This window comes from Pagrus pagrus (assembly GCF_965226575.1).
Source record: "Pagrus pagrus genome assembly, chromosome: 17".
NCBI lineage: Eukaryota > Metazoa > Chordata > Actinopteri > Spariformes > Sparidae > Pagrus > Pagrus pagrus.
This window is the reverse complement of record NC_140201.1, coordinates 17,894,205-17,920,445: the sequence shown is the minus strand read 5'-3', so window position 1 is coordinate 17,920,445 and position 26,241 is coordinate 17,894,205. Positions and strand designations below refer to the sequence as shown.

The 26,241-nt window shown below is 42.6% G+C and overlaps 1 protein-coding gene across 2 annotated transcripts; it reads right to left on the bottom strand.

The window, feature by feature from the left end:
• Nucleotides 1-3,654: 3,654 nt before the first annotated feature.
• On the bottom strand, nucleotides 3,655-25,940 carry ptp4a2b (protein tyrosine phosphatase 4A2b). 2 transcript variants are annotated; one of them, XM_084379126.1, is made up of 7 exons: nucleotides 25,786-25,940; nucleotides 8,542-8,834; nucleotides 8,106-8,214; nucleotides 7,930-8,022; nucleotides 7,698-7,828; nucleotides 5,793-5,867; nucleotides 3,655-4,936 (listed from the first exon to the last, which is right to left on the bottom strand). In XM_084379126.1, the coding sequence occupies exons 2-7, from the start codon at nucleotides 8,544-8,546 to the stop codon at nucleotides 4,825-4,827; spliced, it is 525 nt and encodes a 174-aa protein (XP_084235252.1). In that variant the 5' UTR covers nucleotides 8,547-8,834; nucleotides 25,786-25,940; the 3' UTR covers nucleotides 3,655-4,824. The 2 variants fall into 2 exon arrangements, with proteins under 2 accessions (XP_084235252.1, XP_084235253.1); XM_084379127.1 differs by lacking the exon at nucleotides 25,786-25,940 and adding an exon at nucleotides 22,870-22,929.
• Nucleotides 25,941-26,241: the final 301 nt, after the last annotated feature.

The following is a 26,241-nucleotide window of genomic DNA, read 5'->3' as shown; positions in this document are numbered from 1 at the left end:
GCCCCAAAATGACAATAAAGTTAAACCAACAGCGCTAAAATGAATCAGCAATACCATAATAATAATTTATTCATGATTTTAGTGATTTTTGAGCTAAAAATGCCTCAAATTCTGTTTCTGGCTTCGAAAATATGAATAATTGTCTTTTTTTTTAGTCTAATGATTCCCACACTTTTTCTGCATAACAATATTTACAAGCGTTTTGTGTAGATTTATTGTTTGCTTACATTTACAGGGCAGTTGTGTCACAAATTGTTCCATACATTATCGGTGTCGACCCATGCCCCCCTGACATGACATCATCGGTGGAGGTAATACCTGTGAATTGGACATATAGGCTAATGCTGTTACATTAGACTGCATTAGTTTTACTATCAACTGAGTACATAATCATTTGTAGGTTTTTCAGATTCAAAGCTGCTGCAGATGAATAAATATTTGCTTTCAGTAACATTGACAGAGCTGCATATCACACTCCTTGTTGAAAGAGCAGGTTTCACACCAACTAATTAACACCAAGTCAGTCAGTCAGACAGGCAGAACGATAGCAACCTAACCTCAGCTACAACAACACCAAGCTCAAGAACCATCAGGCACAGGTAACCCGTCTCTTTCTGGCTGTTGACGAACTCCTCCTACCCTCGGCTTTTATAAGACATTTATTTGGACTAGAAATGTCCACAGCTGTCCGTCCGTCTCTCCTGTATCAAAGTTCTCTCAGGCTGAAAATGTCAATTCAGTTGGCCACATTATCTGACTCTCCTTCAAACGCCTGTCACTGGTGTCAAACTTCAGGCAACTCCACAGCTTGTAGCTAACGTAATTGGTTTGTCCCAACAACCTTCTGTAACCAGCGATGCATCAGGACAGGATGGGGTCTGACAGAGTTTTTGCTCTTCCCTTTATTAAAATGTTTCCTCTTTTTAAGATCATTCTAACTTCACTGACTACAATTCTTGATTTCTATCCAGCTAAAACAAAAAAATGAAACACTGCAAAGTGAAGAACGTGTTTCTAAGATGGCTGCCAGTTTATAACTATGGGAATTTGATGAGGAGCAGCAAATTCACCTTTATTATGTCACGTTACATTGACACTGTCTCCTCACAGCAGGAAGCCTCTTCTCCCCTGTGCTTCAACAAGTCACTTGAGATTAGATGTGTTGATTATGGTGCTTGATACAAGTTTCATATTCACCCATCTTTGCTCAGATAGGAAAATTTTAGGCCAGACGGGCCCGCAGGACAAGGTCATTCCTGGTCCAAGACTTTAGATAATCTGCGGTGTAAGTACATGGTGAGTCTTTTTAGCCTGCTGAGGGAGACACGCAGCAGGCTGCTGTCTTGCGTTTTCATCTCGATACACAACAGGTCTTAATGGCTTTGATCCATCTTACCCGGCAATGACCACATACTGAGTCATTTATCTACTGGCTTACATCAATTACAGCACCACCGAGATCCCGTTAGCTCTTACTGACATCTATTGGTGGGGAGAATTAACACATCTCCTCTGCCCAAAGACATGCTCCTCTTCACTACTGCTCTGTAACATGTCATGACAATTTATGCAACCTGCAAAAGATCACATCACAAAACAAAAGAAATCAACTGGAGACTCAAGATCTTTTTATTGGTGTTTGGGATGAAACAATCTGCTCTTTGCATGTACCTACACCTTATGTGTGTGAATGCTGGAAGTATTCAGTGCATCTTGTCCGACAACCAAAGTACTTTTTTTTTTTGCCACTGAACTCACTCAAACATCGAAACCTTCAAGTTAAACTGGTCTCATTCATACTGCTCATAATGGACAGAGACAGTTTTTCAACGCCCATCTACTTACTCATACTTGCAGCTAGAAACCCAAAACTTCCACTCTTCACAAGTTTTTCATGTCATTTGTACATTTTACAAAACCCCAGATTTTTACATTAGTGGGTGGGGGTAGGATGTTAAGAGCTGGAGTGGGGGACATCATCATTACAGTGGAGAGGAGCTATGAAATCTTCAAAAAATGAAAAAAAAAATATACTCTCTCATTCAAAGTCTGCTCTCCCTACATTATTTTTACAAGGTGTAAGAACATTTTAATAGGGACGCAGGGCCACTTCTCCATCTTCTCCTTCAGCTGCCTCTTCATTCAAAGTTCTGCCAGCGATGTAGTTCAGCTCCCAGCCATTAGTCAAGCAATGCAGTCCAGCTCCTAGCTTACACCGTATTTTGCACCCTTCAGCCCATTCCTACCCTTCCAACCATTCATATTCCTTCCTACTAGAGTTCACACATTCTTTACTTTAAGAAAAAGTACAGATCCTTGTGTAAAGAAAGACTCTGGTAAAAGTAGAAGTACTGATTTAACTTCTTTACTCAAGTGAAAGTAATAAAGTACAGGGTTAGGGTTGTCTGAGGATCTTACTTAAAGTATAACAGTAAAAGTATACCTCTGAAGGACATTTCTACTTGTAAAATGTAAGGAGTAGAAAGTACAGGTATTTGTGTTTAAATGTAGGGAGTAAAAGTAAAAAGTACAGTACAGCAACAAAGTGTTTGTACTTCATCTCTTCCCACCTCTGCTTCTTGTTTTCCATAGACTTTTGAAACATTTATCAACGCATCCATACTTTTAGCAAAAAACTCCACTCAAACATAATGTTCCACATCTCGCATGAATGATTGGCATTACTCCACTTTTAAAGCCAGCAATGCAGTTCAGCACCAGCTTCCCAACACCCTGCATTCTCACGGCAGTGTCTCAAGAAATTCCTTCTCTAGTTGAGTCTAACACACTGCGATGAATGAAGCTCGTCGACTGGAACGACGACTACAAAATTAGATTTAAATCAGAGGCTTTCTGTGTCAAACATTTCACTGCAGACAAGAGTCATATTATTCAAAGCAGGTTATGCAGCACTGAACTGGTAACACAAGCTAATTTGTTTGTGGTTCCGCTGCATTGTTGTAGGCAGTGACTATAACGAATGTGTCAGTCCCAGTGCTTATTCAGTCAAAGCCAAACTTCACTGCTGTGTTGAACCATTAGTCTTTATTTCAAATGAAATACTTTATTAAATTGGTCGACTAGTGAATGAACTAAATACCAAAAACACTATGTTAGACATGTTGTAGATCTTCCAGCTGATCCTGCAGCTTTAATAATGCTGACTTCATTTAGTGTGCATGGCTTCAGTCATGCCAGGATTTGAGCAGCAGAGGGGGCACTTTCAATTGATTCAGGTATTGGCTGAAGTCGTGATTACCAGTTGCGGTTGAGTCATTTCTCAGTACCACGGTGTCCTGTGCCTTCCACGTGCTGCTGAGTCAGAGACGGGACATGTAGACAGACATGGCTAATGAGCACACACCGTCTGGGGAACACCGAGTGCGTTTATCACCAAGCGAAGGGTGACAGCATTGTCACTCATCTTCAGAAAAAAGGCTCAAAGATGGCATTTTGTCATGAAGACTGGTACAACATATCCCTGCTCTTAAGGAAATTGATTTCAGGCATGAATAGGAAGACCAATAACATTTCTACTTGAGCAGACCAGACATATCTGGTAATATTTACCACCCTTATTGGAAACAGGATCAGCAAAATAACAACATTCAACCAACAAAGCCAGTGAGAAGACAGAAAGAAAAGACACATGTATGCTTTTTATTTCAATTTATTTATCTTTAAAGAACCAATACGAATTGGGGATGTTTTCAAAATGGGTACAATGATAAAAAACTGACCATTTTCATTCTTCTCCACGTTGTCTTTCAGATTGGATCTTAGGCTCTGTGTATGAGTTTAAATATGCATATTTAGGGAAGTCCTATTGTAGCCCATTTTCATGAATGAAAGCAGGAGAAGTACCTGTTGTAAGAGTTGTTACGTGTTTTTCCTGTTTAACTGCCTGGATGAGTGTCTGAGGTGTATATGTGTGTGTGTTTGTGTGTGTGTAGGATGCTCAGCAGGGTTTGGTGGGCTTCATCTGAGGTGGACTGATTATTGCACTCCAACAAGATTTAAAAAAATAAAAATAAAAAACTAACAAAAAAAAAAAACATGGCTCTTGAAGGATAAAAGAAAATAACAAAACTATTGGATAACAAAGTGTCCTTGCCCCTGCCAAACTCATAACTGCCACACATATCATATCTTGTGAATAAATATTGCAGACATACTCAAACTCAGTGAACCCCTAAACTGAAAGTGACTTTAAGCAAGTGAAGGGTAAAAAGGAAAGCATTACTGCATCTTCAGGTGAACTTTTTGAGTTTTTGTGCAAAAAAAAAAAACACACCCCAATACCAAACTGGACCGTCGCAATGTGTGTTCAAGGTTTAAAAATGTTTTTTTTAAAAGATACATCATTCTGGCCTAATCTTAATATCAATAATTAGTGGAAATAAAAATCAATATATCGTTTTACATTTCATCTTCTCATCACCATTGTTTGTGTAAAAATAAAAATTCACAAAATGGAAAATGTTATCCCATGATTACAACTGAAACAAAACAAAAAAAAAAAAAAGAAAAAGAAAAACAGGATGGACTCAAGTTGAAAAAATTCTGGCCCGTGGTTGAACAGTATAACCGGGAGGCGGGCCTATCTGTGTGCTTTGACCTTCCATTCATTGGTTCGGCTGGTGGATCCCCAGATCTGGATTCATTCATTCGATCACACGCTTGCTCTCTGATCAATTAACCATGACTCTGTTAACAAATCATCACAATAATTACTGATAGCACTCTCTTCATATTTTTTTTTATCTCCCCATGTTGGAAGATTCCCCACTAGATGCGCATAAGAAAGATGCATTGACAGGCAGCCTACTGCACACAGCAGTTGTGGCCGTTGGTATCCTTGAACCGCAGACGCATTTTGGGTCTGTATTTCTCGAGGTAAAGAAGCTGTTTGGAGTTGAAGGCTCCACGTCTCTTCCTGTGAAAAGCAGAGGGAAAGAAGCGGGGCAAAAGATTAAATTGACAATAACGGCAAAAGAGAGTGAAGAACACACTATAGTTAAAGGTGCAATAGGTAAGAATCGTAGTTACATTCAAAGATTAACTAAATTTATCAACAGAATGTGAAAAAATAGCAGTTTTAAATTGTGACGTCTATGTGCTGTGTTGCAGAGATATCTACTAAAGTTAGCATGCTATCCAGCGAGCTATTATTCTGGTGATATGCTGCCTCATATTTGTTTTGAATAGAATGCGACAAGATGCAAATTTTTACATATTGCACTGAGATCAATGCCACTCTTGTATCGGTCTAAAACAGTTAGCGACTGTCGGAGGACTGCTAGCCTGGCTCTGTCCAAAGACAGCAAAATCTACCTGCTTGCACCTTTAAGGATTAACACGTTATGTCTTGTTCATTTGATCTGTACAATTAAATAAAGTGTTTAAATTTGCCACTTTACAGCATTTATGTGCCAGACTATTTATTGGCAGGGAGCAGTAACTTCCTGGAACATTTTGTGAAATAGATGCACTTCACAAAATGCTGAACTATTCCTTTTAACACCAGATATCTTTCAGGATGCATCTTTGTTTCAGTTGTATAACCAGACCTATTATTCACAGACAGACAAATACCAAAATTCATGAGTTGTCTACACAAACAAACTCGAGAAACAAAAATGCATCACTGATTTAGCACATAAACAACCTCAGATCACAGTCTGGCGAAGAACCATCAGGGACAGTTGCTTTTTTCACATTCACAACAGACTGCACCATTTACTGATTTAGACTCTTAACCTTAAAAGTTCAAACATAGGGAGGGTACTTACTGCCTTATGAACTGCACAGCATCCTCGTACTTCATCCCACTCTCAATGAGGGCTAAGGCCACCAAGACTGGAGCTCTGAGAGGTAAAGAAATCCAGTGGACCAGTTCAAGGAGACAGTGAGAGAATCAAAGGAGAAGAGAAGGAGAACAGAAGATTAAATGCCATGGTTCACATGGTTCCATAGTAATATGGTGGAGGGAAAGGGAAGGGGGGGGGGGTCAAACCTGGGAAACAGGCCTGGGAAATCAACAGGGGTGCGCAAGTTCACCGTTGCCCCAGCAGGGCACAACCTGAGCCTCTCACACACATTCACTAAACTGTGATAAGTTACAGTAAGACAACCCCCCTCTCTTCTCACCAGATGAGATAGAGTGATAAAAAAATAAATAAATATAAAAACTTTCTGTACTGCTTGGCGGGTCAAGTCTCAGTGCTGACAGAGCATTTCCTTGAGTGGCTTTTCTCTCACACAAAATTCACGAGGGACAGTATGTGAGAACGGAGGGATTCAAAGAAAACTAGAAGGAAAAAAAAACAGTGCGATAGTGTGGACGGAGGGGTGAGAATATTGTTAAAGAAAGGACAAACAACAACAAGGCGCATAGCTGCAGCCTCCCACACTGAGGATCAGACTGCGAGGCTGTACAGAAAACCCAGCTGACTGCAGTAAACACAGGACGCGAAAGAAGAAGACATGAATTCAAAAAATGCCTGTCTAACCAGCACTGGTAATTATACAACCTCTGGAATGCCACAGCAATGCAAAACGCTGGAGGCCATTGAGAAATCATTGGCTTATTATGCGATTGTGGTCAGGAAAGACATTTTCACACCCGCTTGCCCACGTCATGTGCTTCTGCCTTCTTTCTTTTCACACTTGTGTTGTTATTCGGCTTAACTCGCCTCTAATTCACTGTCACATCGGGCCGTGAATATGACTGTGCATAACTGCACACTGCCTGTGCAACCTCATGACCAACAGACAGATCACATGCAAATGTAAATGGCAGCTGATTGTCTATTTACATAGCAGGAAGTGAGAGCAAAAGTTTGAGATAATGAATCAATTGCCTGTGAATATTAAAGATAAGACGCGGAAGAACGGGGACGCAGGTTCAGGGACGGTGCAACACCTTCAGTTTCACTCACAGTAGAGGCTGTGTGATCGATGCTGAAGAAGCAACAAGTGTTAAAAGGGAGAAGTGGGGTTGAGAGTGAGGTTAGAAGAAAAAAAACATGTTATTTTGACACTCATCTCTCAGAGGCTTTGATGCAGGGTTGCTGAAACAGACCCTGCAAACAGCAGCGTCACACTAAATAGATAATACGAACAGGAATGAGAGATTACGTCAAATAGGTGGGACCGCACCAGGAAACAGACGGGACCATGAAACACCCTCTGGCTCCTGCTGAGAAGCTGATAGTGTGTTGCTGCTTTTCAACTGTTGTTTCTGACCTCAATGTATTAAATAAAATCAAGTATGGCCACACTGTACATGGTCACATCCAACTGAAGGGCTTATATATTCCAGTTGGTCTGGGAAGACCTCGGGATCACCCATGAGCAGCTGAAGGGCATGACTGGAAAGAACAATGTCTGGGATAGCCTGCAGCACCATCCCTCAGCCACTGGGTAAGCAGGTGGAAACAGATGGATGGAGAATCTTTGGATGAAACGTCCACACACCTGTTTTTCTTTAGACCTGACACATCTGCCACTGGAGATGGTGTATCAAAGAAAGGATTTTAATATAACTCACTGATCCGCATCACAATTTTTGTTTTAAACTCCAGATGGTAGAAGACAGATCCTTCAAAAGTTGATGATACAGCAATACAGACAACCAGAACTGTCCTTATGTCGCCGTCGCATCTCTAGAGAAAACAATACAGCTAGCTACTCACCGGCCAAGCCCTGCAACACAGTGCACAGCGATGCAGCAGCCAGGTTCCTCTCGAAACTTGGTGTTGAGCAGCTTAAGCCACTCGTCCACAATCTGGGTGGGAGGAGGGGCACCATCATCGAAGGGCCAGTCCTAGAGGAGACAAAAGAGGGCTGTATGAAGAGTGTACTTTGGAAAGGATAAACATGAAATAAGAAAAGCTTCCACTAATGTGCATATCCATCAACACTTACCACAACCTGTATCCCTTCCTTCTCTACTGGAGCCTTATCATAGGTGGCATCACACACTCTCACCAGTGTGTTCACGTGAAACCTCTTCAGCTCCTGGCAGGCATCAAAACAGAGAGGATTTTTAGACTCAGAAAGTGCAAATGGACACACACAGATAACGCAAGGTAAGGGCATACCTCAGTGAACTTGTTGAGCGTGGCGTTGGTGGGGTTGTGGGTGATGAGGAACCTCATGCACTCGTAGGCAATCTCGACTGCAGCGGGGCGGTTCATGTTGGCGAGACGGCTTAAAAAACAATTACAATACAATACTCTTACAAAACAAAAGCGACTTTTGGCTCAGAAGTCAGCAAAGACTGCTAGGAGATTTATGTGTTCAGGAAAGGGTTGAATAAATAAAAATGACAACACGTGGGAGAAGGATGGGTCAACAAGTGTTCAACTATGGGATGATGTACACAATGAAAAGGTAACAAAAGGGATGAACTAGTCCACAGTACTCCGGGATGTAAAAAATGAATTTACACAAAACCAAAAAAAATTTAAAAGAATAAAAAAAAAGAAAAAGAAAAAAAGATGGAGAGACTATCCAGGAGTCATCCAATCAGTTTACCCCATTCAGGAGAGCTGTTTGTGATTGGCTGTTCGAGGAGAAAGTGGAAAGCAAAGGTTTTTCGTATTGGTTGGGACAGGGCAGGGCAGTCGGGCCAAGGACTACGCAATATCCCAGGGGGCCTTTGGAGGAGTCAGCAGTTCCTAGCGTGCTGGCGGTCAGGGGGGTTTCTGGGTAGCGTAGTCCCTCGGGGGGCGGCCGATTCACTTCTCCACGGAGGTGAGGTGCTGTGCCTGGCAAAATTCTCCGCTCACACACGCCATATAGGTGTGGCTCAAGTCAACACAGAAACCCTGTCAAGAGAGGAAAAAGACGACGTCACACAACTGCATTTACAGCTGATAAACGTGTTTTTATAGGGAAATCGAAGGAGTGTCGATTTCAAATCGCAAGAGCCAGTATTTTAATTACATAATGACCAGTGCCTTAACAAGTTTAGCCATTGATTTCACCGGCTAGACTCCCTGACTGTTGCCGGTAAATTAACTTGTGGTTCATTAACATTAATTTTGTGCACTGGAAGACAGATTTAAGTTGTCTGAATTTCATGTCAAATGTTAAGCCCATCATTAACGTTATCTTAAGCAGTTGAACCCTAACACTACTGTTGCGAGCTCTGTAGTGAATCAGTCAGGTATTAAACACTTAGATGTGAAAGATGTAAGATGTGAAACCATATCTGGTTTCAGACGTCAATAAATGAAATTTTGAATCTCATTATTACATAGATAAATATTATTAAGTCATAAGTGAAACAATTAGATGACAATATTGGTCAGAAAAATCGCAGTGACACATTTTCCTCAAATAGTTCAGTCATACACAGACATGTGTAATAATCTTGATAACACTTTGTGATGTCACAAATCATGTTCGCAGACCCGCCTCTTAAGATCAGATTTCCAATGAACTCAGAGAATTTTACACTTTGACACAAGAAACCACTTTCACATTCATCGCACAAACACTGCATATGTCATGCTACGCAGTGAAGTTCAATCATTCAACTGAAAGAACAAGAAAAACACATTTTTGACAGGAGGGGTGACTCTACGCTTTGAACTGACCACACCTATGGATTATTTCACCTGTTGTCACCAGAGGCGATTCTTGGATCAGACCTTAAGTGGGGCTCAGCCCCTGATGACAATGTGACATGCCACTGTAACAATCTTGACATTTTCTGGTTCTTCCTGCTCTCTCTGTCTCCATCCTCCTCTCTCCCTCTGCAAGCAGACACCTCAGACAGCAAAAATATGCAGATAATCTCTGAGCTAGCGAAAGCCTGATAACGCTGAGACTCTGAATCTTAAATTGACTTTGCTATAACACTATGACCCACATGAACAACTTTAACAGCACCCACGCAAATTACATTCACACACATAAAGGCAAGCTAGCTCACCGTGATCTAACGTGGCTCTGGCTCATGAGCTTGCTAAAATGACATGGATACATCGCCAACCACAATCAAATAATCCGTACAGTAATGCAGTTTGCATTGCAGCAATTTCAACTTGTGTTTTTGTTCGCCATGAAATCCTAAATTCACATTCAAGCTTCATCACAAAAGCTCAGATTGAAAAGAAGTGCTGGAGTGGGCAGAGCATGTAGAACGGTGCTGATTCTCAATTGGCAACATTAGAGAGGGCTAAATGTATTGCAGAAAAAAAATAAGAATTATTTTTACTTTTTAGAGGTTCTGTTATTAAAGTTAGGTGTGCTCAAGCACAATGCCAATGTTTGTCACCAAAATGGAAACTAATAATAAGCACAGCATGAAGCAGACGCACACATGCTTCACAACGGTGTCTTACAGAACAGGTAATGTCTGGTCTGTAACTAGCCAGGGAGCATTCTGTCAAACTCTGCCAAGACCTTGACAGTCTAAATCCAGCCGCCACAAACTGGCTAGAACCGTCTCAGAGCAACATAGGAGGGGAGGAGGGAGGGTGGCAGCTCACTACGCAGACTACGTACACAAAGTAGTGGGAGGCAAACTGAGAAAAAGGGCTTGGACTTCAGCACCGTGTCACAGGCAGCAGTCACAAGGTGAGGATTGCAGGGTGGGTAAAGCTTCAAACAGGCCGAGCATTTCAGTCCCACGCTCCCTCTTTTCACCTCCTTGAGACTGACACAAGACTCTCTGTACTCTCTGACTCTCTCTCTGTTCCTATTTCACTCACAATTTACTCAGGACACTTAACTGTGACTGTTTTAATTTGTCTCAACCTCACCTGTTTGATTTCTAGTACAGTTTTGTAAAAAGAACCAGTTCAAGAACCACCTCTCTCCCCGTTTACTCTTCTTCCACCATACCCCACTGTCACTTATCCTCTTAGCTAAATGCCAACCACAGAGCCACTGTCAAAAGGGATGCGTCAACCCACTCTCCTATATAAATTTCTTTCCTCCGCTCCATCTTTTATACTTGGCAACTGCCACAAGGGCACTAAATACAGCCCTGAGGTTTTTTTCTGTCGTGTGATGGCCGAGATCCTCCGTGACGCCTTTAATTACCGCCTCTGAGCAGCACTGAATACAATGTGGCCTCGCTGCAAGCAGACGACTGAAGCTCGGAAAGGGGGTAACCTGACTTTAGAGGCTCTCTTGCTACTAATCCTCAAGAAAGGAAAAGGATGGACAAGGGGCTTGAAGGGGGAAGTTGACACGCGTTTTTCACCTGTGAAACCTGACTGACAATAGACAGCAACTGTTAACAGAGACTGAATCATGGAGGAAACACTGAAGGACAAAAGAGCCCACAGACACACCAAGGACACCACAATGACAGCTTTTGCTAAAAGATGAAAAGCAACAGGATTGTGGATGGTTGCCCAGATGCAGTGACTTCATAACATCTGCATTTTAAATGCAGCCAATAGTAGGGTTACCAAGAGGCACAAAGGCAGACCAAAACACCATTTCAAAGTCAACACCGGGACACATGAACTGAAAAAGATCTGGGATAGGTTCGGAAGCACGAGCAGTCATTATGAAACATCACCATTACACAGCATGCAGTGTGCATGGGAGCAATAATATTGGTTGCTAGTGAGGCATCGTTTTATTGGCAAAACAACGGTATCAACTCATATTCGCCTTATGACTCCTGACATCCATGCCGTCAGTTTGTAAGGCTATGTAAGAACTAAAAAACTATTCACATTGATAAAAGGTAGTTGTATAGCAGATAGAGATGTTCCTATACCTTTTTTCCCTCCCGATACCGATTCCGATGCTTATGCTGTGGGTATCGGCCGATACGAGTACCGATACCGATACCAGTGTGTTATAAAAAATTATATATATCATACTACGCCTGCATGACTGCGATATGATTATCAATGTGGTAAGGCCTGGCTCAGGTTAAACCCTTTGTAAAACATGAATGAATACAGCAAATGAAAGCCATTTATTTTTTAAAAGAATAGTATAAAGCCGAATTCAGCACAGAGCAGACAGGAAGTCAGACGAAATAATAACATGGCATCCGGTTAATTTTCAAAATAAAACACTCCGTGTTGATACAAGCACAAAAACCTCAAATAAGAGACAAATACGCGCTCTTCTTCTAATCCTTCAGTCGGGAACACTTCGTGTCGTTGTGTTTATAACACATACATATAACTGCGGTCGTGTGTGATTATGTAATCATCGCGGGAATTCCTCGGTTTCGTAACTCCAGCTGATCGGCGGAGCTGCGCTGTGGCGGACTCAAAACACAGCTGGTGGGGGTTGCCGGACGAGGACGACGGAGCCAAACCGTACCGGAGCCGTCACGCAGCATGTAGGACATGTATCCGGTAGAATCTCGGAGCTAACGGAGCTAGGCTATTAAATTACGTGGTATCGATCGGTGCCTGGACTCCAGTACTCGCCGATACCGATGCCGGCATTTTGGGCAGTATCGGAGGCATTTCCGATACTGGCATCGGAATCGGAACAACTCTAATAGCAGATTAAAAAAGCTTTTGAAGGAGTTGCTTTTCACTAAATTTATCCTTTTCAAAGAAGGTTGTATTAAAGGTTGTTTCACATATTTGTTCAATTGAATTAGAGCTCTTTCAAAGACAGTGTAATGAGGGATGACTTAACTTTTCAGAATGAAGATTGTCTTAATATCGCTGGCAGAAAAGGTAGAATCCATAACAACAAAAACAATTATATAATTATTTTTAAAAAGGGCATCGGCCACTGGCCATTTCACAATCACCCGCATCACTATTGGTCGCGATTATCTCACCATGATTAAATGTTTAATCCTCTCCTGCAGTCATCTGATGAAGACAGAGGAAACCATACATGTAACAATAGGCATGTCAAGCTTATCCGTTAACACTTCATAAAACTGTATAACCAGACGGACTGTGGTAATGTAATTGAAAAATCTACTGCAAACAACCGATCCCTCATCGGCACTCTTGTGGGAGCTTGTCAATAGAGAAGTGAGTAAAATGTGGTAGCGTCAGGCAGCCAGCCGCCTGCCAAGCGCGGGAAGGCATGCAAATCACTCTGAAATTTGCAAACTGGTTCCGCAGTTACACACAGCACAGATGCAAGGGGAACAAAACAAACAGGCATACATACACACCAAATCTGTTTGTAGACGCAAAAACATGTTTAACCACACAGGAAGCAAGAAGCAGTGTATACAAAAGGCTTGACAACTGTAGACTGAGAACAAGTCGGCAACCTTTAGCCGAGTCAAACAAGAATGGGTGACATGCCATTATTTACTGAATTAAGTCAAGACAAGTAGGGCAAATTACACAGCTCATTTAGAGACTATGACAATTGTTTTCATAAAAGATTCATAGCTGTCTTAAAATGTCTATAAAAAAAATAGGGAGAATGCTGTGGACACTTCCCCAAAGTTGACGTTTTTGTATTGCTTGTTTCGTCCATGTTTCGTTTATAGTCTGTTTACTAAAATAGAAGAGTCAGAAACCCATCACAATGATTATCCGGGCACAGCTGCATGAAATGTCTCGACGTCTCAAATTTCAGTGACCAATTCAAACTTAAATGACCAAATCCCAGTCTCCGTATAAATAGACAAAAACTAAATGAGTCCACCGTCACTATCGGGCTGAATGCAAGTAGTAAACGACAAGAACTACCGGTAATCCAAAAATCAATCTATAGCATGACGCCATGGAGAGTGGTGGAGTTACAGCAACAGGTGCCATCGAGGCCAACTTCCATACGCTGTGGCAGGTACATCCAAACCAAATGAATTACACAGAAACACTGATGTACTTATGTTAAAAGCAGCATCCGGCCTTTGGTGCATGTCTGTCTATGTACAAGTATATATACTACTAAACTGGGAGAAAGGTCATGGAGTAAAGGCAGAGGCCCATGCAGTGGCCCATGCAGTGGCCCAGAGAAAGCTCCCTTGGTGCCCTGTTCCTCATCACGTGGTCTCCTGCTGAAGTAGCACTGGGAGAGGATGGAGGGAGGGAGAACTTCCCAAATCAGCTGGCCTCTCCAAGAAACCTCCTACAGTGACTCAGGAGAAAGAAAAGAAGAAGAGAGAGCGAGATCCAAGTGTGAGAGAGCAGGGAGCAGCTGTGCAAGTCGATAACGGCCGCGATATCTCGGAACAGAAAAGGACATGGAAACCTAAACAGGTGATTGAGCCGCAAAAAGAATGGGAATCAGGGCATGGGTATCCTGAAACTACCAACTCATCTTTTTAGGATGATTCAGAGTATAAAGTTTATCACAAAATTGAAAGAAAAAGGAGAAGACTGTATTGCTCATAATCAGGAGTACTGTTAGTGAAAACTGTTAATGTATCACAGCTAAAGTGCATGGAGACAAGTAAACTGCTACAGTGGGAGTGCTAATTGAAAGGCTTTCATATTGTAAAGGATTTTACTGCCATGGGACCCCATATCTGTAGAGCTAAGGCCGTGGGCAGCTCCTGCTGACACCTGATAGCCGCCGGGTGGCCAATCTTCATCGCTCTCGCAGCACCACTTCTATATACATACACTGTGTACACCCAGTGCATAGGCATGGTGATAGTCACAAGCTGGCTTGGGCAATACATCTGCCACAAGGGTGAGGGGGTGGTTCTAAAATTAGAAAGAAAAACACACACTCGCACACAAGCGAGTGAGCCCAAATGTCTGGACATTGACTATACAGGCTGGGAGGGCAGGGTGGCAAAACGTCAAGAGCTTCATCCAAAATGTGGAACGTCTGAGGCCACCTTCTTCCCCCCTTGTGAAAGATGTTAGTATTACACGCAGCCCTGTCTGGTGGTCTGAGGTTGTGCCTGAGTCTTGCTGGTGTTTTGTCTGGAGCCAGACTGGGCATGACCAGACTGTTCTGCCTTGAAGCAGCTGGAGGGATACTTGGCTCTGTGGGAGCAGATTCAAGGAGCGGGGGGAGTGCCTGTCATCCACGGCAGGACGGACAGTGCAGAGAGGAGGGAGGAAAGCCCTGTTTCTCTTTTTGAGTGAGAGGAGCACGGACAGCCCGAGAAAGATAACACCCACCTGCTTGCTACACCCAGTGCACACACTTCTCCTTTTCGTGTCTTGTTTATGCTTCATGAAAACAAATACGCGTAAATACGAGGTGACGGTAAAGTAGTGCATTCTCCTTCTAATTTTCCCTTTTTGTGATGAAGCTCGTATTGATCTGCAGGAGAATCAGGACGAAACCATTGACAGCTGCAATCAAACTGAACAGAAACCATGAATCAGTGGGAACAGATACAGGGCCATGTGTCAGAGAGGCATGTCTTCATTCCTGCGGCCTTTGTGAGTTCAAAATAAAAGATAACTGATATGCTTCGAAATGTCAAAGAGAACAGGGACAAAGGAATCGTAACATGAAGAAATTGGTAAGCTGTTTAGGAAAATAATTAAGAGGACATAACAATGGATAAGCAAGATTAAACAAGGGAGGAAGTAAGCGCAACAAGTGAAGCGAAGCCAAAAAAACAACAAAAAAACAGTCAACCCTAGAGCTTGGCAGTGACTGTGGATGAGATAAAAGGATCACACCTGCCCAATGGTCCAGCTGGTTCTTTGCAGTGACGTCAGTGCTGTTGATAGGCTGGGTGCGCGGATCTCGACTCAACCTGTCTGCTCACACCAACTAAAGGATGAAGAAACTAATATTCATTCACTTAAAATGAGAGCTGCGACGCGAGGATTGGGATCTCATCGACTTGGTGATGGGGAAGAATTGAGCAGTGGCACACTTTATACCAACAGACCTAGTGACGGACACACACGCCCACTTTTAGGGTGTTTTTCACACTTTGAGTGGTTTTTCTGAACCTGAAGGAAATCTCGCAGACCTTGGCCTAGTGTGAATGTCGGTGTCAAACTTGGGTGTGGGCCAGACAAGCAGCCTCTGGCCCAACACAAAACAGTGGTACGGGGTCACCCTCAGCAAGCTCAGGTGTTGGGGGTTTCCCATTGGCACCCTGTCGCCAGTCTAGGCATCCCAAGTTTAGCTTGCCCTGCCCAAGATGGACCCTCTCTGGAGTGAGCCCAAAGTGCGCCCGTCCTGCCTCAAAGCTGGATGGGGTGATGGGTCTCGAGACCACTGTGAACCCCTTGCATCCGCCCTTCTCCCCGTTAGTTGCACTCCTGCAACCCTGTTTGTACTTTCATAAATCTGCTTTATTCAACTAAATAACGGGGGACTTTTATTGTGAAGAATTTATAGGAAGTGAAACATGTTTATCACTGAATTAGCAAAGCTTTGCCCTGTTTGGATGGAAATGCAAATCCCTTCTGCGCTGGACTGACATGCCGAGTCGAAACAAGTCAAGCCAAGCCAAGCCAGAATACTGTAAAAAATAACGCCAGCCACTGCTTTGCTAATTACGTCACTGGTTGAAAGTGTGACGCTACGTTCATCCAACCCACAGTATGGATACAGCATTAAATTATTACAAAAAGCACCCTTTGATTGCAAAGATAACTGTAATGAGATGTTGATGATCATATACCACAAATCACATCAGGTGAAGGCCTGCACTGTTCTGAGAAACAAGAAATTAGCCTAGTGTGAAGGTGCAGCTGCCACACACACAGGCATGACTGGTTTTCATCTCAGTGAGACCCAAGAAACATGGTAAAATTAAAAAGACTCTTGGGTTTTCAAAGTTTACAAGTGTGACGTAGTTTGCATACTTTGTTGCCATGAATGCCAGTTGCACAATCAGTTCGCATGTTAGGACTCTCGGTATGAAAGCACACCTTCAGTAACATAACCCAAAAATGTGAGAAGTCTGAAAGTGCTCTAAGTGTAACATTCAAAGCCCTTAGTAGGTCACAAGATAAGAGAATTAACTTCAATAAAAACAAAAGCGTGTTGTGGACTCTCTGGACACAGTCCAAGACTGAAGGGGCCTGTCAATGCGGGGTACGGTGACAGGTCACCACACCATTCAGCAAACAGTACACACACATAAAGGAAGGTAGTGTGCACAACTCTCCCTCACCATCAGTCATTCGTGAAAACACACACACACAGCAAGCAAGTAAGAAAATACACACACACGCACACACACACACACACAACTACAACAAGCTACAATGGTTGAGCTTCTAATCCTTTTTCTGAGCCTTACCAGTTTATCTAGTGTAACAACCAAGACAATCAAATCCCCAGGCATGTTGGGACAAGACGGCAGAGACGTGTAGGCTAAAGTGAACTCCAACAGAGATACTCAACTGTTGCCGTGCCTCCCATGACACTGCACACTCCTGGGGTTTCCAAACAGGAGTCTCGGCATGAAAGTGATACATCAAGTCGGTAGATTCTTGTGCTTTGTTGAACTGAATTCTGATAATGGGCCCACCTATGGGTTTCTCAGAATGAAGCCCTAGATCTGGTAAGAACCTTTCTGAGAAGAGCACCTTTACTTCACCTGCGTTGAGGGTAGGGAAAGGTCAGTGAGGCAAAACTTAATCATAGCTGTGTGGGAAGCGCTGCCACCAATGGTAGCACCTTGACCAAACCTCAGACTCGGAATGCTGTTTGACCAGTGACACACAGTTGGATATTGCAACACATTGCTCTCTAAAGTTAAATAAGTTAAATAGTGACTACAAAAGTTTTATAGTGCATTCTCATTATTTTGCCAAACAAAAATGCTGTAGTGTAAGTTATACAGACTTTTCTATACAAGGTTGTGGCTAGCTTAATTGCCAAGAGTTCTTAAAGTTGGAAAATTTCAATTTATATGGGTGAAAAAAAGCTCGAACAAACCCACCATTCTGTGTACTTTTCATTCTGGGAAAGGACATTGTTGACATACAATTTAAAAAAAAGGTGCAATATGTAAGAACTGGCCATCTGTCAAATTAATTTTTACAGCAAAAAAGGAGCAGTGTAACTGCTAACTGCCTCTAACTGTAGCTGCCGTTAGCTAGTTACCTCAATTAGCCTTGCAGCTAGCAGTCTGGACTGAGAGTTCAGGGACCAGATGTGTACTGTCGTTTACACCGCTAGCCAAGGAGCGTTAGACTGCGACATCCTAACTTCAGCCGGTTAGCATGCTAATTTCTCTGCAACATAATAAATAGATGGCATTTATGTCAAAACTTCAATTTCCTTACATTCTGTCAATTTTTTTTTTCATTTTTTAATGTTTTTAAGCAAAGTCTTACATATTGCCCCTTTTTTAAATGATGTTTAAATAAATAATGATAATTATCCAAAGTTGTATTAATATAAAGTTTATATAAAAAATAAATGGATGGAATTTACAATGCTATATAGAAAATGTCCTCTGTTTGGACGGAAGAATGTACAAAAGCATCACAGAATAACAGAATCTGTGAATATGAGCAAAAATAATAATAATTTGGACCCAGTCACCTAATCAGAGCCTTATTGGGACATGAGTCACAACTAGTCATGTCTGTGTTTACCTGCGTCAAGGTGGAACCGTGCTCACTGTGCAGACAGTCTGACTCAGCCTTGCGGTCGTCTTGCTTTGAAATATAATAAACCTGTTTTTTTCACGAGGCTGTTACCACAGACCCCTAAGATAAACAGACTCCCCACTTTGGGTAGTAGTACTTTGAAATGGACTCAAAAGTAAACCACAGGGCAAGACGTCTTCTTGGTGTAAGGCAGCATAATACTCTCGGTACAACATTCAAATGTGGTAACAGAGCCGCAAACATTTAACAATGTGCTTGGGAAATACCTTTCAGAATCTGTAAGCTGAATGGTTTACTGTCCGAGTGTGAGGATTAACAACACAAAGATCTTGCATCATTGACAAAATGAAAACCAAAATGGTATTGCCAAAGAGTATATATAAAAATACTTTACAAAGACTTTCCTTCTGCACTTGCACAGAGAAAAACATCCTTCCTATTATAGCCTGTATGTGGGTGGACTGTGTTTGATCAAGGCTGGAAATAGGTTGGGGGTACAGAATGACCCTCCATGAATGCAACACTCCAACCCATCGCACAAAAATCCTCACCAGTGCCTACAAGATAGATCCCTTTGAAGGGTTGGAGTCTAACCACAACGTCTAGCCCAACCTTGCTCGCAGTCTCAATCTGTTCAAAACAATACTGACAGTCTGTAGAGAGGGCACACAATAAAAAGGAGAGAAACATCAAAAGGTAACTTTACGGACAAATGGCTTAACACTGGTGTGCTTACTGAGACAAGAGGAATGCTCTACTGTAGTATGGATGGGGCTTTAAATAAGAATGCAGTTGTAGGGCAAAACTGATGGTATATTTACCACATTTACTATAGCTCCATTTTCAATTTTACAAGTATTTTCTTTCAGACAAAACTCAAAACAAAGCAAAAGACTTGGTTGAGAAATTTTCAAACGAAATCCAACTTATCATCGGCTTGTATCACAAGCCGATGATACGAGAATAACTTTGACATGCTGATACAGAGCGTTTACTGTAAGTTGACAAGCTCGAAATATCGATGTGCTTTTAAGTTTACCAGCAGTCTAAATGCAGCAGACATTGGTGTTTTCTTCTCTGGAAGCATGGTCAATTTGCAGAAGTTACTCCTGCAAGCAACAGCTTTCAATTCAGTCAGAGAAATTGACTGAAATGCTGGTTAAAGATGCCAAACCAGCATCTTTTCAACACTGTATGTATATCCTTCTGCCTAACAAATGAAGGGCAATAACGCATGGGTAACATAACTTTACAATAGAGGTGCCAAGAACATTCGAGATCAATTTTAATCAACGTGTCTGTTTAGCCCGTGCCATCTGAGTATCGTGCACTGTTTGGTTCTGTGGTTTGTCAGAACTGGGACGGCAAAACTGTGTCTACATGATAGAGGCTGTGTGATGTGCGCTTCTTCCTGCACTTATCTCTTACTGTATTCTTTGTCGAAGTAGCTCAGTATGCTACTGTATGTTATTGTAGATGGGTGTGAGTGTGTTATATCTGTTGTGGCTTTTAGTGCTTGTGGTGCTGAGCCAAGCAGTTATTTGTTGTCCACATCCACAAGGCATTTTTAAGCGAAAATGTCAGAAGTTTAGAATGATGAAGGATTATGGAGACAGTGGTTTTACCGCCCATCTAATTGATGTTGACATTTTGATAAATGGACATCATTCTGTCCCCTATTGAGCACAACAGTTTACCTCTCTCTGCTCCCAGAGGACAGGAGCTAATCTTCCCCACAGAGCACTTGTTGTTCTGGCTTCTTGTGTCCGTGTATACGTGGTCGGAGAGGGGAGGTGAGAGGATACGTAACCCTCCCATTTCCATGAACAGGCAGACACCCCCTACGCATGCACTCGCACATGGCAAAGCCCACTTATCACACTGCTTTGCAGCCTCTGAGTGAGCACAGATAAACAGTGTGACGATCAAAGGCCTCTGATAGCGCTTAGGGGGAGGGCGAGGGGGGACAAGGACTGATCCGTCTCTGGAAAGGACTGAAAGAGACCAGGGCTCAGTACCTTAGAAATGGGAATGAAAAGAGGAAAACATGTCCAAACAAAGGCCCGTTCTGTCCTCACTGTGGCCTAGTTGCACTTTTAATTACACTTTACTCAAAACATAACACCGGCATCTGAACAATTACATTTGAAAGAGGAACAAAGTCAGACAGAACACTGACATTTGACTATAATTTGAATAAGGATTAAGAGTTGGAACACAAAGGGAAACTGATTCTCTGCTGACAAAGGAGCCAAAGGAGGTAAGATAGGCTCTCAACACAAACAAGTGTTCCTGCCAGAAATGCGCTCCAACAAACGCTGGACAAAATATCTAATATTTACTATATAATTGTGATAGTTTGGTCCAAGATGAAAAATACAGACACGTTGTTATGACTGCAAATATCTTATGAAATATATATATTTTCGAACAGTGTGAAGGACACTTTCTTAAATCTAATGATGAGCTTCTGGACCAGTTGTTGCAGTCTCACCTTTCAATTGTAGAAAATTGCAGACTACAACTACTTGTTCAGGAGTAATTGCAGCTTGGAAATTGTAGCCGTTAATGACAATAAACAAGCAACTGGGAGAGACAGGAGGGCAAAGATTCCGTCGTCAAAATGTTTTGGCACTGCGTTTTGGAGGAAGCTAATTATTTTATGCTATTTCCATAGAGTTGAGCTGGTATGAAACGATTTGTTTTCATTCAGAAAAAAAAATAAGAGAGAAGAAGAGACTTCATGGGATAACCTCAGTTAGAGCCCAAAAGATGCTTTAACTTGTTTGAGCCTCAGTCGTTGAACATTAATGTTTCAATGGATCACTAAATGACTTCTAAAACTCATCCATTCAGAACAACCATGGATACGATTTCGCAATGAAGTCACAGTTTAAGTTAAGACAGCCTACAACTGGCTGAAATGACCATGTGCACTTTTACCAATGTGTTGTTCATGTGCCACTGACATAGCTGTCTGTATTTGTGTGTATCACGATTGTTATTTTTCAATAGCACATCAATCCAGACAAGACAGGTGATTTTGTTCAGGTATGTGGATCAAGGGACTATATTCGGCCATCTCTGAGCTCCCTTATAAGTCATAATCTCATGTCACAATCCTCAAATCACCTCCAGGACAAAATCTCCCTGCTTAGATGGACACATGGCAACGATCCACACCTCTGCCTGTTTGCCAACAGTACAAGTACACAAGGACAGTAGGAACTTAAAAACAACTTTAAACAAGAAATTAGCAAGTACGACAAAGATCTTCACAGCTGCAGTGCTAATTAGTCAGAAAGAAAATGAGGTGTTCCTTCTACATTGCAGTTTACTTCTTACATATTTCTTCCATTCTGGCAAATAACTGACAGACACTTCCTGTGGAGCTGGTTTTACTTGTTTTACTATTGTGCATATAATTAAATCAGATGTCAGAAAGGAGTCCCTTGAAGACAGGTTTATTATGACCTGTGGGGGGGGGGGAAATCGGCATATTTCCCAGCATGTTCTAAAATAAACATACAGTAGTGTTGAGTACAGGAGGCCGACACTCAGCAACAGACAGACCCAGACATGAGAATGTCTGCTCGCATTTCTGCCGAGAGGTGCAAAGCCCCACTGCGACATCAATTCTTCTGACATTTGGAGACTAGCTCGGCCTTCTGACAGCAGCATCAGGGGATGCCTGTTGCCATGCCAACAATTATCTCAGCAGTAGCAACAAGTGCTCCTGTAGGGAGTTTTGGTGTCCCTTGTGAAGAGATCAGAGAAGAGCAATGGTGCTCTCTTTAAACATTCACAAGGCAAAGCTGAAGACGCAGCAGGAGGTGCAGCTTAAAAGAGGGTCATGGTTCAGAGTAGATCTCTGCCCACATACACTCATCAAAGTACTTTTTAACCTATGACATCCAACTTCGTCAGCAGAGGCTTAAAACACACCCTGTGATCTTAGGTCAGCTCCAGGTGCCAAATCCATCTTTTTATGATTATGGCCTGAATGAATTTAGTTTGAGGTCATGTTTTGAGAGGTAGACACACATTTCATGCGTTTAATAAGCTGCTTAAGGAAATTAAGAAAAAGCTGCCAAGCTCCATTGAGAAACAAAACAGTGCCTAGGTAATGGGAAAACACAGCAAGCTTGTTTATGTGAAAAAAACCCAGTGTTTTCTGGTCTATAGCTGCTTCAATACTAAAACACTTTCTGGATCAGTAAGAGTGAGCAGCTACGTACGTACGCCTACAAACAACAGCTCTAATAACAATAACAACACCCTTTACTATAGCATGTTTTTGGCAAAGGACAGTGTTTTCCCCTGCTAACTGCAGCTCTGGCAGCTGTAACTACACAAGGTAGCTGTAAACACAAATCACAAAGCAAAATCCTATTCCTACCTGTTGCTATAGTTTCAGTAGGCAGCCTTGCAGCAGCATCTAGAAGAGGTGTCAATCTGTCAGACACTGCCAGTGCTCCAGAGCCTGTGCCTTCGCTTTATCCCAGCGCTGTGGCAACAACAGTAAACGAACACCGTGCCGACCAGGGCATGATTCATTAACCAATACACAGCGCAAGAAACACACATGGTGCCCATGGCTACTAACTCATAATTATATATGGCTTTTCACTTAATGGCTTGAAATGAGAAGAAAATAGTGTGGGTATCTAATCCTAGCTTTCCACTTTAGGCTGATTTCAACACAACAAACTTGCTCTGGAGCCAGGGATCTTGTGTTCCGTTCTCACCACAGCCTGACGCCCAGGGGCAAAACTAGATTTTAAATTGGCCAAATCTGTTAAGCCAGTCACTGCGGAGCGGACCTCTTCAACCCCACCTTTCAACACTCACAGCCACCCTGTGGCTCGATGGGCCTAACGCCAGCAGGCTACAACATAGGTGTTCTTCTCCCCCAGTAACCTCCTTGGTAAGCTGGCGTCATGTTACTGTACACTGGGCTCGCCTTTCACAATTACGGTAACCAAGGCTGAGAACTTCCCTTGTCACATTGCCTTTTTTAATTCTGCCTGTAGACAGCGGAACCACCCTTTTGTTGGTGTAAAATAACATGCAGGCAACCAGCTAGATTTAGACCTGCTACCGCTCACATTAATCTTAACACACCAACTTTATTGGAAGCAGAAGTCAGCAATGCAAATGAAGTCGATACCATCAGTCAGACCTTTAAGAAGGATCCTGTACTGCTTGTTGCAGACAGGAAACACAGATATCCAGTATTACATTACTTAGATTATTAATCAACTTTAAGCTCCTAGTTCCTTCAAACACAGAGATTCTGAAGCAAAATGAAGCCAGGATTGGCCGTGCAGTTTCACTTTACAAACATCCACAAAAATATTACTATTAGAGACTGGACCAACAGGTATCAGGAATCTGACTTGCATGGTGGTATCTCGTGAATGAGGGCTTCCCACTGTACATGCCTGCCTTGAGCTGCAGGCTGTGCTCTGAGTGGACTCAGTGCTATTTCTAGATTGGACTGTGTGTGCATCATGTGTCAATTAGCTATAATATAAAGCAGGTCACCAGTATGAGTGACCTACTTTTTCAATAAAATGCAAATAGAGCATAAAGACTCACAGTGCCACTCTGTAAGAGTTGTGAAAACCTAGTTTTTGTGTGTCAAGCGTGAGTGCGTCATTGTTGCTAGCACTTCCCAAAGTGGTACGATTAGGAGATAAGCATTAACAGACATATGTGGACTATAAACACGAACCGCTTCTGTTACTTCCACTATACATTTCCACGCCCTCGGTTTGTTGTGATAACCGATTGTATGAGTGCGTCTCACCTCCTACACTCTGTGAAGGCAAATTAGGTCACCTTGCAATGACTCATAAGCAGGAATGTATAATTAGCTTACCTGTGACACCAGTTACTCATTGACTCATCCACCCATGTTGGTGGGGAGTGTGCACAGCCATTCATCTGTATTAACTACCCGCTAGAATTTATTATCAGAGGAGAGACTGAAACCATTGGAAGGTCATAAATTGAAAACTGAGAGGCATGGGAATGTGCTGCGGCCTTTAGTGTCACAGCTGCTCTACTCAACTTCCTCCCCAAGTGCATTTCCTCATTTCACTTCATCCAACATGGCTAAATGGTTGTGTGCTTTTCTGTTTTAGGAAACCAGACACGGCCAAATTATAGACCCCACCTAACCCCAGTGTTAGCTGCATTTCTAACATGGCAGGCTGACGAATTTAGTGAGTCGAACCGGCTAGTTGACAATAATAATAGTAGTTGCACTGTACAGACGGGCACCCAAGACACGATGACAAGCAAGGGACAGGAAATATCGGGTCGCCGACCAGTTCGCTTTGTTATTAAAATGTCAGCTTGGCATATGGCTTCGAATAAATAGGTCAACCATGCTCTGGGTCAAGATTTGTCACAAAGGGCGGAAGGCAGCTAGCAAGCTCAATCGCCATCAGGCTCTGAGACCACCGCTTAACACCCGAAAGAAACTGGAAAATGCTGGAAATCCCGACCACTGGTTATATTTTAAACCTCTAAAATGGTGCCACTGTCGTGAACAGTAGCCAAACCAGCAGTTAAAACGCTAACCAAAGCATCGTTAACGTTAAGCTAGATGTTGACCAAGTGAAATGCTGCCTTTACTGATCCACCAAGAGCTTAATGTACAGCTAGGGGTTGCGTTAGCTCTTCTTTTATGGGGAAAAAAATGCGGACGACGTTCAGTTAGGACAATAACATGGTGTATGAGACACCTCATGTGCTGTGTTTCTACATAAAAATAAAAGCCAGAGACCGCACACCGGTGCTCGTAACGTTAGTCACATATTTTGCCTCTTCTTGCTCTAGGAAATAGCCTTAGCCGCACCAGCAAGCTAGCATAGCTACAGCAGCTAGCAGGCTAGCTCAGATCCGTCACTTTGCATTTTCCACCACCGTTTAGTAACCAGTCCAGAGACACGTCAAGAATCACTATATTAGTGTTTACTACCTTGAGGTTGGGTAACATCGATGGGAAAAACATTTAGAGTTCATATTAACTCACGTTAACACGTTTTTCAACAGTGTACGTAGCCAACCCTCCAAGCTTTTCTCTGCGAGCTAACGTTAACGTGGCTACATACTGGATCTTCTACGCTGACAACCCCTCATGAAACTTCCTCCAGCTCCCTTCTGTTGCACTAATCTTCTGACAATATGCAAGCTAACTTTTAATCAGGCTCCCCCGGATTTGTGGTGCTGCAATCGTGTGCGATCATATCACAGACAAGTTCCAGGAGGTCAGTTTTAGTAATTGAGGTTATTAGCTACTTACAAAGAGCAGGCTGAACATTGAAATCCCGTGACTACGCCGGAGAAAGTGGAGGGAGTGTAGAAACCGCTGCCAGGTCGCCTTTTTGTTCCTCTTCAATGTGGCAGCTTGAATTCTCGTCGGAGGTCGGGAACTGTTGTCGGGGAGGAGCTCCTCGGTTCGCGGACGCCTTCAGGGACCGTCGGGCGTACGGCTTTCGAGTCAGAGGGCAAGCGCTTTGCAGTTTTGGACTGCGAGTTGTGTCTGAAGTCTGGAAAAGACTTGCGGAAGCTTTTATTTTTTTATGACACCACTTTAGCTGATGTGCATCTGAGTCAATGTACTCAGTGAGAGATTAGGAAATTGGAAGTAGCAGCTGTTACCTGTCTTTGAGAGCGCGTATGTGCGCGTCAACTCGCATTCTCAAGTACCAACGTTCAGATGTCCGAGTTTACCGGGATCACGCGAATGCGGCATGGA